We start from the raw sequence: 13,276 nt of genomic DNA, 5'->3' as shown, positions 1-13,276 counted from the left end.
GGGTATTTTTATTTGCTTTGGCTGAATTTTCTAATTTTAAAATTAAAAAATATAATAAACTGTGAACTACAAGAAAGGCTAGCAAAACTAGTTGATTGATATTAAAACCCAATTTTCCAAGCCCTGTCAGTTTTAGTGTTTTTCATGGTTTTTGACAATGTTCTCAATGAATTATAATTTGAATAATCTGTTTGTTGCAGCTTGTATATGAATTTTTCATACGATTTTTGGAAAGCCAAGAATTCCAGCCCAGCATTGCCAAAAAATACATAGATCAGAAATTTGTATTACAGGTAAGCAAATTCATATGGTTGCATGTATTTGTTGTTACTTACACTGTATCTCAGTTTCTCTTGATATTTGTTAAAAAATCTTATAACAATTGTTATATCAGCTAATAAACATGTGCGTGTGCGTCTGTGTGTGGTGGGGGGAGGGAGAGCAGGGACAATAAGAGGGGATAATAAGACTAGAGAACTTTGGCTACCCTTCTTCCTTCACTTATTGCCAGACTTTTTCCCCAAGAGAAATAAATTTTTATTTTTTATGTGAAATTTTTCTAAATTTCTGATTTTCTAATTTCTAACAAAATTTCTAAAATCTTATTCAGGAGAAGCTAAGCCCATCTGCTTTTTTGCATCTAGCCTCCCAGCTGTCAGTATGAGTTCTCTGCTGTAGAATGAATTCTTAGTGTTGTGAACTTTGTCTCATTTGTCAGTTTTTGAAATCCCCAGTGTGTATCCATTTGTCCTCAGGATGACCTCTGTAGATGAACACGGTGACCAGAACCTGTTCAGTTCAGTGCAGCTTAACGTTAGGTTCTCCTCCCCTTTCCGGGCATGTTAGGCTTCTTACAGGGAACGTCTCAGCTCCTCTTATTCCACATGATACTGCTAACTTGTGTTATGCTTGTGTTCTTTACTGAAATCTAATTTAGCTTTATGCATGTCGTTGTATAAAACCATATTTTTCTTGTTTTTGTTCATTTTGTAGTTTGCTTTTTTTCATTTTAGATGTAGGTGTAGGATCTGACATGTATTTCTATGGAATATCATTTCTCCCCAGCCTTTTGAAGTCTTTCTGGATCTTGATTCTATCATCTACTTACTCACTGTGCCTTCCATCTGTATCCCATCTGTGACTTTCTTGAATATACTAGCTACGGGCCTCTTCTAAGTCATTGATTAAAATTGTTAAACTAGCCAGAACTAAGGATAGGTGCCTGTGGCATACCGTTAGCAATAATTTCTCTTTATTTTAGCACAGTTTCACTAGTCAGCAGTATTTGAATTCCATTTTTGGACCAGTTTGAAATTTACTCTAGAGTGTCATTACCTTTGTTGTATTGTAAAATTTATACTTTTTGTTTTCAACCCCTGCCTCATTCTTAGCATCCCTCTGTTGCCTTCTTGGTCATCCCTCTGTTGTCTGTTGATGAACTCAGCCTTCATACCAGGGCTCACCGCAGTTCCTAACTTAGTCATGAAAGGAATGGGCAGAATCAACAGCACCATTGAATGGTACTCGAATATAATCATATGACTAACCAGTGTATTAACTGAGGGATATGCCTGGGTGCCTGTTACTGGCAATTTTCCAGAATATCCTGTTCATTCATGTTGGTAACCCATAAAGTTGGCTCTAGTCTCTTTTCCTACTGCTGAAGACTTACCTAGAATTCCAGCATCTTCTAGAAGTATGCCCTTAATTCCCCGCCTGCTTCTCCTGAATTCCCCTCTGAGAAGATTTGGTTCCAACTTGAGACCTGCTGGGGAATGGATGGGCCTTTTGATGCTTGAAGCATTATTATTGCTGAGATTGCACTCTGTTGTATCCTTCCCCTGCCTCCAACCTCCTCCTTACCCCCCATCTAGTTGTTGCATTAACTTGAGCTGGCAGGTCTTCACACTTCAGAACCCTAGAGTTAGCTCATCAAACCCTCACTCCTCCCTGCTTGTTTCTATGCCCCACAGACTCCAGTGGTGCTGTGATGTGGTGCCGATGTGCTTTGTACCTACGCCTAGCGCAGCTCTCTTGTGACTTGGGAGCCATGGTACTTTTTTCCCTTTTGCAAATCAAGATGACATTTACCTTGTTGCTTTTCTTTCAGCAGATTTTCTCTGTGGATTCTCACAGATCTCAAAAAGAGTTTGCGCAATCTCAGAATAACTTATTTATTCAGAAAAAACATGTAGTGGCAAGATTTAAACTTAGTTTCAATAATGGCTAACTTTATTCTTTACAATCTATTCTGACTCTCACTCCCTAGTCAGTAAAGATGAAGTAAGCATTGAGCTACTTTAATATGATGTAGTAGAAAGAAAGTTAGTTCAGAATTTGAATTCTGATTTCCCTATACATTCTAATAGGCCTTTTTTGAAGTTGAGAATATGAGCTTTGGGGTAATAAAAAAAATTATTTTTCTTTCAAAATCATTTTAATATCCTGGCAGTCATTCAGAATATGAAAAGAGGATTCAAACTCATTTCCTTTAAAGGGGATGCTATCATAATTGCCTCACACAAGCTTGATCCAAGTCAATGATGAAACTGGATTACAAAGAGTAAGAGTGGAATGCTTAAGGCTCACAGCTCGAAGAGCTTGGTTATGGAAAGTCCCCAAGGACTAACGGGTGGCAGAAGACATAAGACTTTTAAGGGACCCTTAGAGGACAGGGTGTGGTTGCTGGGTTGTGAGCTCTTTGAAGCATTGCTTTTCTTCTTTTTAATTGAGGTAATACTGGCTTACAATATTGTATGTGGCTTAGAGATAAAGGATGTTTGACAGAGATGTCACCAGATGGACGTCACATTATACCCACCACTAAGGCACCTATAGTCTCTACTATAGTCCATCGGGTACCCCCCATGCTTTGTTCTCTAGCATCTCCCTCCCTCTCTGGTAGCTCAATTCTACAGTCAGATTTCTAAGGTTTGTGATTGGCTTTGACTGACCTTTTCTTTTGTTTCTTGATATTCCACATATAAATGAAACCATATATTATTTGTCTTGCACTTTTTAACTTACTTTATCCAGCATTATCCTTTTCATTCCCATCCATGTTGTCACAGATTGCAAGAGTTCATCTTTTTTTTTTAATAGCTAAATAATTTTCCATTGGGTAATATACCACATCTTAATTAACTCATCTGTCATTGGGCACTTGGGTTGTTTCCATAACTTGACTCTTGTAATAGTGCTGCAGTGCACACAGAAGTGCATTATTCCTTCACATTAGTTTCTTTTTAACATTCTTCAGATAGATACCTATATTTGATCATGTAGTAGTTGTTTTTAATATTTTTGGGAAACCTCCACACTGCTTTTAACAGGGACTGTATCAGTCTACAGTCCTACCGACAAGTGTGGGAGGGTTCCTTTTTCTCCACATGTGCATCAGTATTTGTTGTTTCTGGCCTTACTGATATGACCCATTCTCATAGATGTGACATGGTACTTCACTGTGTTTTTGATTTGTATTTCTCTGATGATAAGTGATAATGAGCATTTTTTCATGAGATCTGAACAGAATGGGTCCACTAGGTCTGTTGTCCCATGGGGTCAAGCTTCCTTCAGCATATAGACCCAATCTCCCTGTTCATTGTGGTAATACTGGAGAAACATGACCACCCTGAAGCCAGAAGTTCCAGTTCTGTTTGCCAAGCAATTGCACTTAAACCCTGGCTCTTTGACCTACATACTCTATGGTTTTCAGCAAGTTTATACACTTGCTGCCCATGCTTGAGTATCTTCATTCATGAAATGGGGGTAATAGGATAAGTAAAATAGGATACACCCTGAACCTGACAGCTGTTAAATGTGCTTATTTCAGTTGGCGCTATGGATACAAAGATGGGATCCCTACCTTAAACTGGCAATTTGGGCAGATTTTTTACTATTCTGAGCCTCAGTGTTTTCTTACATACTTGCACATACATTAATTGATTAGTCCTCTGAGGAAATCTCATAGTATTCTGTCAACTTAAGCTTTGACTAAACATTTACATTCTGACAGTGTAATGTATATGTACAAGAATATTGAGTGCATAATAGTCAATAATTATTAGAAAATTGAAAACAATTTAAAAGTTCCTCAGTAGGAAGTTGGTTGAATAAATTGTGGACATTGTTATAGTGGAATGTTCATCAGTTTGTAAAAAGTGAGATAGAGCTCTATACATAGTGTTTTTAAGTGAAAATATACACATTATGGAACGTTGTGAATTTCTTTGCTTTTAGCCTGAGTCCCTTATTTTTTTTTTTTTAAGGGAAATCAAATTTTCTTTTTGTTTTTTTAAAGATCTATTTATTCATGCATACAAGAACCGGGGTAAGGCCAGATGTGTGGGAGGGTGAGAGGATTCACCAGAGACAGAGTGGGGAGCAGAACAGGCAGACTGACTGAAATACACTGCTGAGGGGAGCAGCGGATGAGACAGAAGAGGTCTGCCGCATCATGTGGGTATCTCCCTGGCTGGCCAGGATCGAACCTGTGCTGCAGAGGCTGTGGACAGCTTCACAGCATTGCGCTCAACTGCCTGCGCCACCAGGGAGACCCCTGAGTCCCTTAGAGAACAGGTATGTTTGTATACAGCCTAAAAATTTTGGAAGGATATACACCAAATCGTTAATTATCTGCATAGGATGTGATTATATGGGATGATCTTCATTTTCTAATTTTTTATTTCTCTTTTTTTATTAAAACAATATGTTATGATCAATAAATACAACACAGACATTTCAATTACAAGTACATAATCATTTCTTTCTTTTCTTTTTTTTTGGGTGGGACCCTCGCCGACAGCCAGGGAACGAACCGGTGCTGCAGAGGCTGCAGGCAGCCTCGCAGCCCAGTGCTCAACCGCTGCGCCACCAAGGGAGGCCCCATAATCATTTCTTACCTTGATTTTTCCATAAGCTTTAGATAGTTGTGTACATTAGCCTTCCTAGAACTATTTTTGTAAGACAGCACCAGTCTTCTCTACTTAACATTCCTTTTAGTTCCTTCCTTTCATCACTTGTATATGTCTATTTAAAATCGAAGCTGGATGGATAGTTTTCTGTGTTGCCTCTAGAGCCTTTTTCAGTAGCTCCCATTTTTCTTCCTTATCAGGCAGCAGTATAGTGGTTACATGTATGCACTGTTTTGAATTCATGCTCTGCCGCTTTTTAATTTGTGACTTTAGGCAAATTATATCACTCCTCTATGCCTCAGTTTCCTCATCTGGAAAGTAGATGCAGTATATCCCTACTATTGTAATAGGTACATTGTATGATTGTTTTGGAAATTTAATTAGTGAATACATACAAAAGCATGTATGACAATTCCTACACACAGTAGTGTTGTGCTGCTCCTGTCACTATTTTTATTAAGATCAGTTCTTCTTTTGAGATCTTATGTTGTTTTTTTAAAATAGCCTCAGTCCATGATGTCTACCTTGTGTTATTCTATCATGTCTTACCTAGTGCATTAGGAATTTTTTGAAATTTGACTTTCACCATTCTAAAAATCAAGCACTCTTTAGATTCTACTGATGTGGCTTTTCTCTGGCTATTGAGATTAAAAAAAAAAAAGATTTGTTTATTTATTTATACAAGCACTGGGTACAGTCAGAAGCGCGGAGGGTAAGAGAATTCACCAGAGCCAGAGTGGGGAACAGAACAGGCAAACTGACGAAATGCATGGCTGAGGGGAGCAGCGGGCGCGGCAGGAGAGGTCTGTCGCACCGTGTGGGACGCTCGCCCGGCAGCTGGGGATCGAACCGGCGCTGCAGAGGCTGCGGCGGGCAGCTTCTCAGCCCAGTGCTCAACCACTGCGCCACCAGGGGAGGCCCTATTGAGATTTTTTGAAGATGTTAAATGTGTTTTCCCTGTCTCTAGATTCTCATCTGTTCACCAACCTATTTCTTCCAGTCAGTGTTGAAAGTGAATGTTTAGTAGTACCCAGAGCATGAAAACCAGGAATAGCACATTCAGATTATCAGGGAGGCCACACAAGGGGTACATAATGAAGAGATCTGGGCGTTACAGAAAGGATAAAGACAGTTGCAGAGAGCTTGATCCTGGCTGCCAATCTGCTCTTGTTAGCTGTTGACTGGTAGGCAAGTCGGCCAGCTGTTTCTGGATCTTCTGATTTTTCAAAGAGAAGCAGGAAATCCAGATTTTTAATGGGCTAGTAAGACAGTCTGTGACTTGCACTTTTAAAGGGCTTACAGTTTAAAAATGATATGACTGGCTTGCTTAAATTTCATTGTAACACGTATTAAATCTAGATTTATGTAGCCTCTAGCATTTCTTATATACTTAAGTATATACATAGGAAAACTAGCACTTTTATCAAAGATAGTCAGTTGATTACGTACTATTCTTGTGTCTATGGTAATGTTGATTGCAGACTTAGGTAACTTGGTAACTGTCTTCTGTAGCTCTGAGCATGTAGACTCACCTAGGCTTATCACACAATGTTGTCTTTTCCCAGTAAAGATAGTTTTCATCTCTATAGGAGGGTGGGGAAAATATATTCTTTATGATCTCATCCCTCTTCCCCATCTAGACAAAAAATGAATTGCCAAACCTTGAGTTATTTCATTGGGTGAATTACCATGGCAAGAGTGTAACAGCATATTTATAAAGGCAGCTTTCAGCCACACTGTAAATCTGAAAAGCAGTCAGTGGTTGCTAAGAGACATACTATTCAAGTATCCCCATAAACATATGTACTGCTGGAGATAGCTATTTAGTAATTTGTGCTTTACATTTGCAGTTATATTTAGCTGAAAGGTGACTTAATTATCATGGAAATTACGCAAATCATTCAGCCTGTCCTCAAAAGTGACCTTTTGTTATGTTTTTTAAAACTCAAGACAAATTGGACATGACACACACCAACCCATTACATTTTAAATTTGAAACTGAAATAAATTCCATGACGCTTTGAATCTCAGCTCTAATACAAAGAACCATTTTCCAAACAGTTCCTTGAATATGTCAAAATGTTTACCTTTTCTCTATTTTATTTGCTTTTTATTATAGCAAATAAACTTCAGTGAATTCATTTCTACCAGAAATTTTATCAGATAACCATCAGTAATTAACAATAAATCACCTCATCCATGTTATCCAACCTGTAACTCAGAAACCTTAAAAACAAGCTTTCCTGCTCTAGCTGCAGCATCCAGGGCCTGCCAGACTCACCAGCCTCACTGGCCTCATGGGCCTGCGCTCAGAGGGCCTTGAACTTGATTTAACACTTTGCTGTCGTTGTCTAGAAATTCCTAATGATTTTTGAACAAGGAGCACTGCATTTTCATTTTGCACTGGGCCCACAAATTCTGTAGCCTGTCTCTGGCTGCTTCCCACTACAGAGCACCATATGTAGCACAACAGCTCTATTTGAAATGCTGATCAAATTGGTGGTTTGAAGATTTAAATCACAAAATTTTCTTGAATCAGTTAGAATGAAGACTTGAGGGAGAAAAGAATGGACTTCTCTAGTTTGTGGGTAGAATGCCTGAAATTAGGAAGAAAATAAAAGCATGTGCCCTGGCAGAGCTTTTCATGTGTCTGACTTATGCCTTGGAAATTTCTCCACTGAATTTCCAGTGGCGTCTTGAAGTCAGAATTGTTAGAAGCTTATGATGTGCAACTTTCTGATCTCTTGTCCCCACGGTTCTTTTGTCAGCGGTTGCTGCAGGTGACTCATTGCATATAGTGGCCCCCTGAGTTGTTCTGATTCATTGCAGATTGCTCTTGGCTGATTCTTGATTCTGAGCTATTTTTCTCCCTGTGTGTTATGAGTTGAAGGTATTAAGAAGAAATCTTTTTTTTTTCAGGTAGTAGAAAGGTCAGGGGTATGGAGATCTGACTTTAGTGTACACGAAAACAAAAGTTTCGATGAAAACATGTAGAGTACTGGCTTCATTGATTTTTTTTGCCTGAGGATTCCTGATGTTCTTTAAAACCATTCTTTGACTAGAATTGGGCAGGACAGTTGTTTTTTTATTCTAACAAAGGCTAAGTGGATTTTTTTTTCCTGGTCTATCACTGAACTGTTCATTTTCTTAACAATGCTTTTTTTTTTTTTTTAAGATTTATTTATATATGCATACAAGAACGGGGGTACAGGCCAGAGATTTTGGGGGTGAGAAGATTCACCAGAGACAGAGTGGGGAACAGAACAGGCAGATTGACTGAAATACACTGCTGAGGGGAGCAGCGGGCGAGTCAGGAGAGATCTGCTGTGCCATGTGGGTCTCTTCCCTGGCCTGGGATTCAACTTGTGCTGCAGTGGCTGCAGGTAGCTTCATAGTGCTGCGTCTTAACCCCTTGCACCACCAGGGAGATCCCTAAGTGGATTTTTTGTTTCAAAGCTTTGACTCTTACTCTTTAAAAATAAGTTTTAATTAAAAAATAATGTCTGCTTTAAAGATTCGAATCTATTTATGTGGTTTACTATGAAGATTAGCAACCCCCCACCTCATCCTTCCCTAACCCAGTGTCTCATTTCCTAGAAGTACTTAAAGTCTTATAGCTATTTCTTATATTTTTTTTCCATTTTTCTAAAATAACATCCTTGTATTGCTAGCACTTGCTTTTTAATTTGATTTTATCTATTTCTACTACAGACTATTTTCTCCCTCCTCTATATCTTGCTGATACAGTTATGTCATAAAATTTTATTAAGTCAGATTATAATATTTGCATTGTTTATAGCTGAGGCACCTACTATGTCATAATGCTTTTATTTTCTTATAGGACTTTTTTTTTTAATCCCTGGAATGACTAGTTGACTTATTTTTCACTTGCTTGCTTTTCTGTGTGTTGGTCTCTAGTTGATCCCTTTATTTTCACCTCTTCTCAGTATGTCCTTACACATCAGGTAGTCCCTCACTTGCAAATTGTTCCTCTGGAGGCCTCCTTCCTGGAACCCCAGTCATCTCACTATAGTTGGTGCTAGTCGTGTGTCCTTGAGGCTGTGTGTTCCACACTGATGCTCCTGGGACTTCCTTTTGTCACCCTCTGGACTGTCTTTGCTTCATTTCCCTTCTTTTAGGACGTGCTGCAGCACGTCCTTTGGTTGTGTCCCAAGAAAACGTGAATGGGATATAAAATTTTTTGAGACCTTATTCTCTAAAATGTCTTTATTCTACCTACTACTTGATCAACATTTTGGCTAGGTATGGATTTATAGGTTAGAACCCATAGTTCCTCAGATCTTGAAAGAAATTTCCTCTTTTTTTCCTCTAGCGTCCAGTGTTATTGAAAGGCTTACACCGCTGAACTCATCTTTAATAGTGAATGACTTTGTCTGTAAGACTTTTGAGATCTACTCTTTGTTCCCAAAGCCCGGAAACTTCAAAGTGATGTACTTTGGTGTGAATTTTTGTTCATTTATTGTGCAGGGAACATAATGACTCTTATGTATATTGAAACTCATGTCCTTCCCCTCCCCCATCCCTCTGAAATATTTTATTGAATTCTTTCCCAGATAATTTCCTTCTCTTTGTTTTCTGTTTGTGTTTTGTGTCTGTTGCCTGTATGTTACATGTGTTGGACCTGAAATTAGGAGGAAAATAAAAGCATGTGCCCTCGCAGAGCTCTTCATATGTGTCTGACTTACACAGTAGGAAATTGGATTGAGCCTCTATTTTTTTTCTTCTATATTTATCATTGTCTTTTGGTTATAGTTTGGGGAGTGTTTGTCACTGTACTATCCCAGTCTACCTGAGAATTATATTTCTGTTTAATTTTGTATTTCCAAAAGCTCTTTTTATTTCTGAATATTAATATGTAATAGCATTCTTTTTTGGATTTAGGTATCCTGTATATTTATTTTGCAGGTTCTTTTCTGCAGTTTTTTGTCCCCTCTTCCTTCACTATGGCTATATCCTCTGAGCCCTTTATGATTGTTTATTTTGGTCTAACTTTTGTCGTAGAATGTCTGATGATCCTAGGCTTGCCTTCATCATCATGTGTTAGTTATTAGAAAAACCTCTTAGAACTTGTTTGTGTTGGGTGGTTGGAGGGGGTGAACTGCTTGGCATATTGGGCAAAAGCCTTGCCATTTTTTCCTTGTGAGACTGTCAGTTTCCTCCCCAAGAGGGACCTTCTAATTTCCTGTCTTGTTTAGAATCAGTTGCTTGCACAGAAAAGAGGACTGACAAAGGTCTCACTCTTCAGGATACAGTTTGATTTAATGTGATTATTTTCAATGAGCACTTTGCTTAGCTGTGTGCCATGTCCCCAGGGCTAGAGACTTGCTCATTTCTTCTCTTCAGACTGGGATTATAAATCTTCAGTAGTAGGACATTGCACAGGATAGGGATCTGAGAGGTTAGTTACTCTCTTCACAAATTTTTGGTCAGTCCTGTTTTCAGTCCTCACACCGTAGCCATCAGATATATCTGGTGTCTTAAACCTTTCAAGGACTCTGACTGGCTTCTTGTTGGCTTCCCTCCCTGCTGCAGATTGGAAAATCTAACGGAGTGGAGAAAGATAGTTACCCCTTGCCATCTTCTTTCCACTTTTGAAAAGTATGTAAATTTGTCTACTCCGCTTTCCATCTTTATTCCTTTACTCTCATCTCAGGAAAGTTTCAAGAGGAGAGATCTAGTCCCCCTTGTTTAGCTGGAGGGCCCTTTTTCGTTTTGCCCTTTTCATTTCACTGTAGATTTAGTATGAGCTTCAAAGGCGGATTCTTTGGTTAAATCACTACAGTCCATTCCCGTTTGTTAGCTTCAGGAAGGCTGGTTTTGTAAAGTAGGAGGCAGCATGTTGACAGGTCTGTCTCTGCTCTGTAGTCACCTTGAAAATGTTGCAGCAGCTGCTGCTACTTGCAGCTGCTTCCTCTTCTTCTTCCTCCTCCTCCTCCACCCCCACCCCTCCTCTGTTTACAAGAAGCTGCCTGTTATGTTGTAAGGGGCACAGACCAGCTACACATTTATAGATGTCAAATTACATTTCTTAGTACTTTTCTATGTGGGAGGTGTTTGGGGTATATATTTTAAGCACACATATTATTTTGTTTTAGAAGTCAGGGCTCATCCTACTCTTCCCTGTTTTGACCTTTGCATTATTATACTTTTACTTTTGTCTCTAACATTATAAAATCATCAAAGGTATGTTCTGTGGAGCAGTAGAAAAATTATACACTGCAATTCATATTCCATATTTCTCACATATCTGTGTATAATATATATGTATAACATTTATGACTTCTGAAATGACTCAAGTTAGGTGTCTGGTAATGCATTTTCTTTGAGGATCTAATGAAAACATTAAATAATTTTCTTTTGATTATTGTTTTCATGAAACTCTTAAGATTAGCAGTATGTAAGCATAGTTAATTCAAGTTTTGCTAACAGTACATACACCCCCTCAAATCTTATGTTGGTTACAAATTGCTCATTAAATCCTTTTACAACACTTTAAAGTAGAACCCAAATTAAAAAATTAAAAAAGATTAATCATCTCCACCAACAATGAATGGGCTGAGTAGGTTAGAGATCTTACATCATTTTGTGCATGTAGTATATATCCCCAGCATGTGCAAAGATTGATTGATGAATTGAATGGCTAAGTGAACAGAGAGATAGCAGGTATTGAAAAGTATCTTCTATTCAGTATGTGCTACAGGATTTGCCATGAACACTCTTTCCTACATCTACCTCCTCATTACTTCAAGGTTGCCCTGGATGTCACTTCCTCTAGAAGTCTTCCCTGATCATTCCATTTTCCCCATGTAGAGTAAGCTATGTCTGCTATGTATTTATACAACATCCTTAACCACTTATCATGCTGTTTATTTAAACTAGGTGTTATGGAAGCAGATTGTGCTTGCTAATTATCGTCTTGCTAATTATTGTATTCCTGACACCTTGCGTGGTGACGGGCTCTTAAAGGCATACATATTTTTTTGAAATGTTCATTTTTTGAACAAATGAATGGGTACATGACATTATGTAGCTAAAAATTACATCTCATTTTTGAAAACTACCCTGTTTGTGCTTTCTGGCATTATTCTAAGGACATTTTTAGCACATAGCTTTGTCTAAGCATCAGGCAAAAATAGATAATTGATTAGATTACTGCCTACTGAGTTGTTCTTCTGCTGTCAGTCTCCGCTTCATATCTTTATCACCTGAAATCATGCTTCTGTATGTCTTGATCAGTTTTTTTTAGTAAAAGTGTTGTTGGTGTTAAGTTGTATGCTGTCTATATGCTCATGGCATGTTTGGCTGCAAAGTTGACATTAGAACTGTGAGTTTTGCTTTATTGAGATGTGATAATGAATGTAGGAAGAACACAATAAAATTCAAACCCATCTCCAAGTTTGTTCTTCAGCTAGAGAAATCTGCTCCTGTTACCTAAAAAAAAGAAGCAGCTTTATTGAGATATAATTCATATACCACCCATATGAAGTTTACAGTTCAGTGTATATTCACATATCAGTCTTGTCACCCCCCCAAAAAAGCACATCAGATTTATTAGCAGTCAGTCACTCCTCATTCTGCTTTCTTGTCTCTGTGGATTTGCCTGCTGTGAATATTTCATATAAATGGAGTTATACTATATATGGCCTTTTGTGTCTGGCTTCTTTCCTGAGGCATAATGTTTGAAGGGCTCATTCATGTGAGGACATGTCAGCACATCATTCCTTTTTGTGGCTTATTAATATTCCATTGCATCACATTTTGCTTATCCTAAATTCATTGGTTGATGGACATTTGGGTTGTTTTCGGTTTTTGGCTATTGTGAGTTACGCTGCTATGAACGAACATTCTGTACAGGTATATATGTTGGCATGTGTTTTCAGGATTCATTTATTGACTTTAGATTAAAAGTGATTAGAGCTTAAAAGATGTTATTCACCTCTGACATATATATATAGAAATTGTAAATGTTCACCTCAATGAATATTGACAAAGTGAGCTTACCCGTGTAACAAGAGCTAAGATCTTGAGAGAGTACATTGCCAGTATCATTGGGGACTTTTTGATATTTGGTTTGGTTTACATTGTTTCATTTACCGTTATCCTCTGGTAGAGTTGATGGCTTAACTATATATTTGGAACATAATCAGTTGCATAGTGCGGAAGTTGAGATAAGGTACTCTAAAGGCTTGACTCATTGGGTTCAAGTCCCTCTACTGTCCTTTGTTGGCTGTGAGACCATGGGCTAGTTACTTATTATCTCTAGGTCCCTGTCCTTATCTGTAAAATAGGTTATAAAACTGTCTCATAGGGAGGATTAATGTAAGTAGATTCCTTAGAAAATT

General features: G+C 38.2%; 1 protein-coding gene across 2 annotated transcripts in view; it reads left to right on the top strand.

Moving 5' to 3' along the window:
- The window catches only part of PPP2R5E (protein phosphatase 2 regulatory subunit B'epsilon), a 137,409-nt gene that overhangs the window by 105,442 nt on the left and 18,691 nt on the right, over nt 1-13,276 (top strand). For both annotated transcript variants that reach the window (XM_037503478.2, XM_037503477.2), the window contains exon 5: nt 201-293. In XM_037503478.2, the coding sequence (XP_037359375.1) occupies nt 201-293 (93 nt within the window). The remainder of the gene's footprint in view (nt 1-200; nt 294-13,276) is intronic.

This window comes from Talpa occidentalis, unplaced genomic scaffold (genome assembly GCF_014898055.3).
Source record: "Talpa occidentalis isolate TD23 unplaced genomic scaffold, MPIMG_talOcc4v2.1 talOcc4.11, whole genome shotgun sequence".
NCBI classification, from domain to species: domain Eukaryota; kingdom Metazoa; phylum Chordata; class Mammalia; order Eulipotyphla; family Talpidae; genus Talpa; species Talpa occidentalis.
This window is presented reverse-complemented; position numbering and strand designations above follow the sequence as displayed.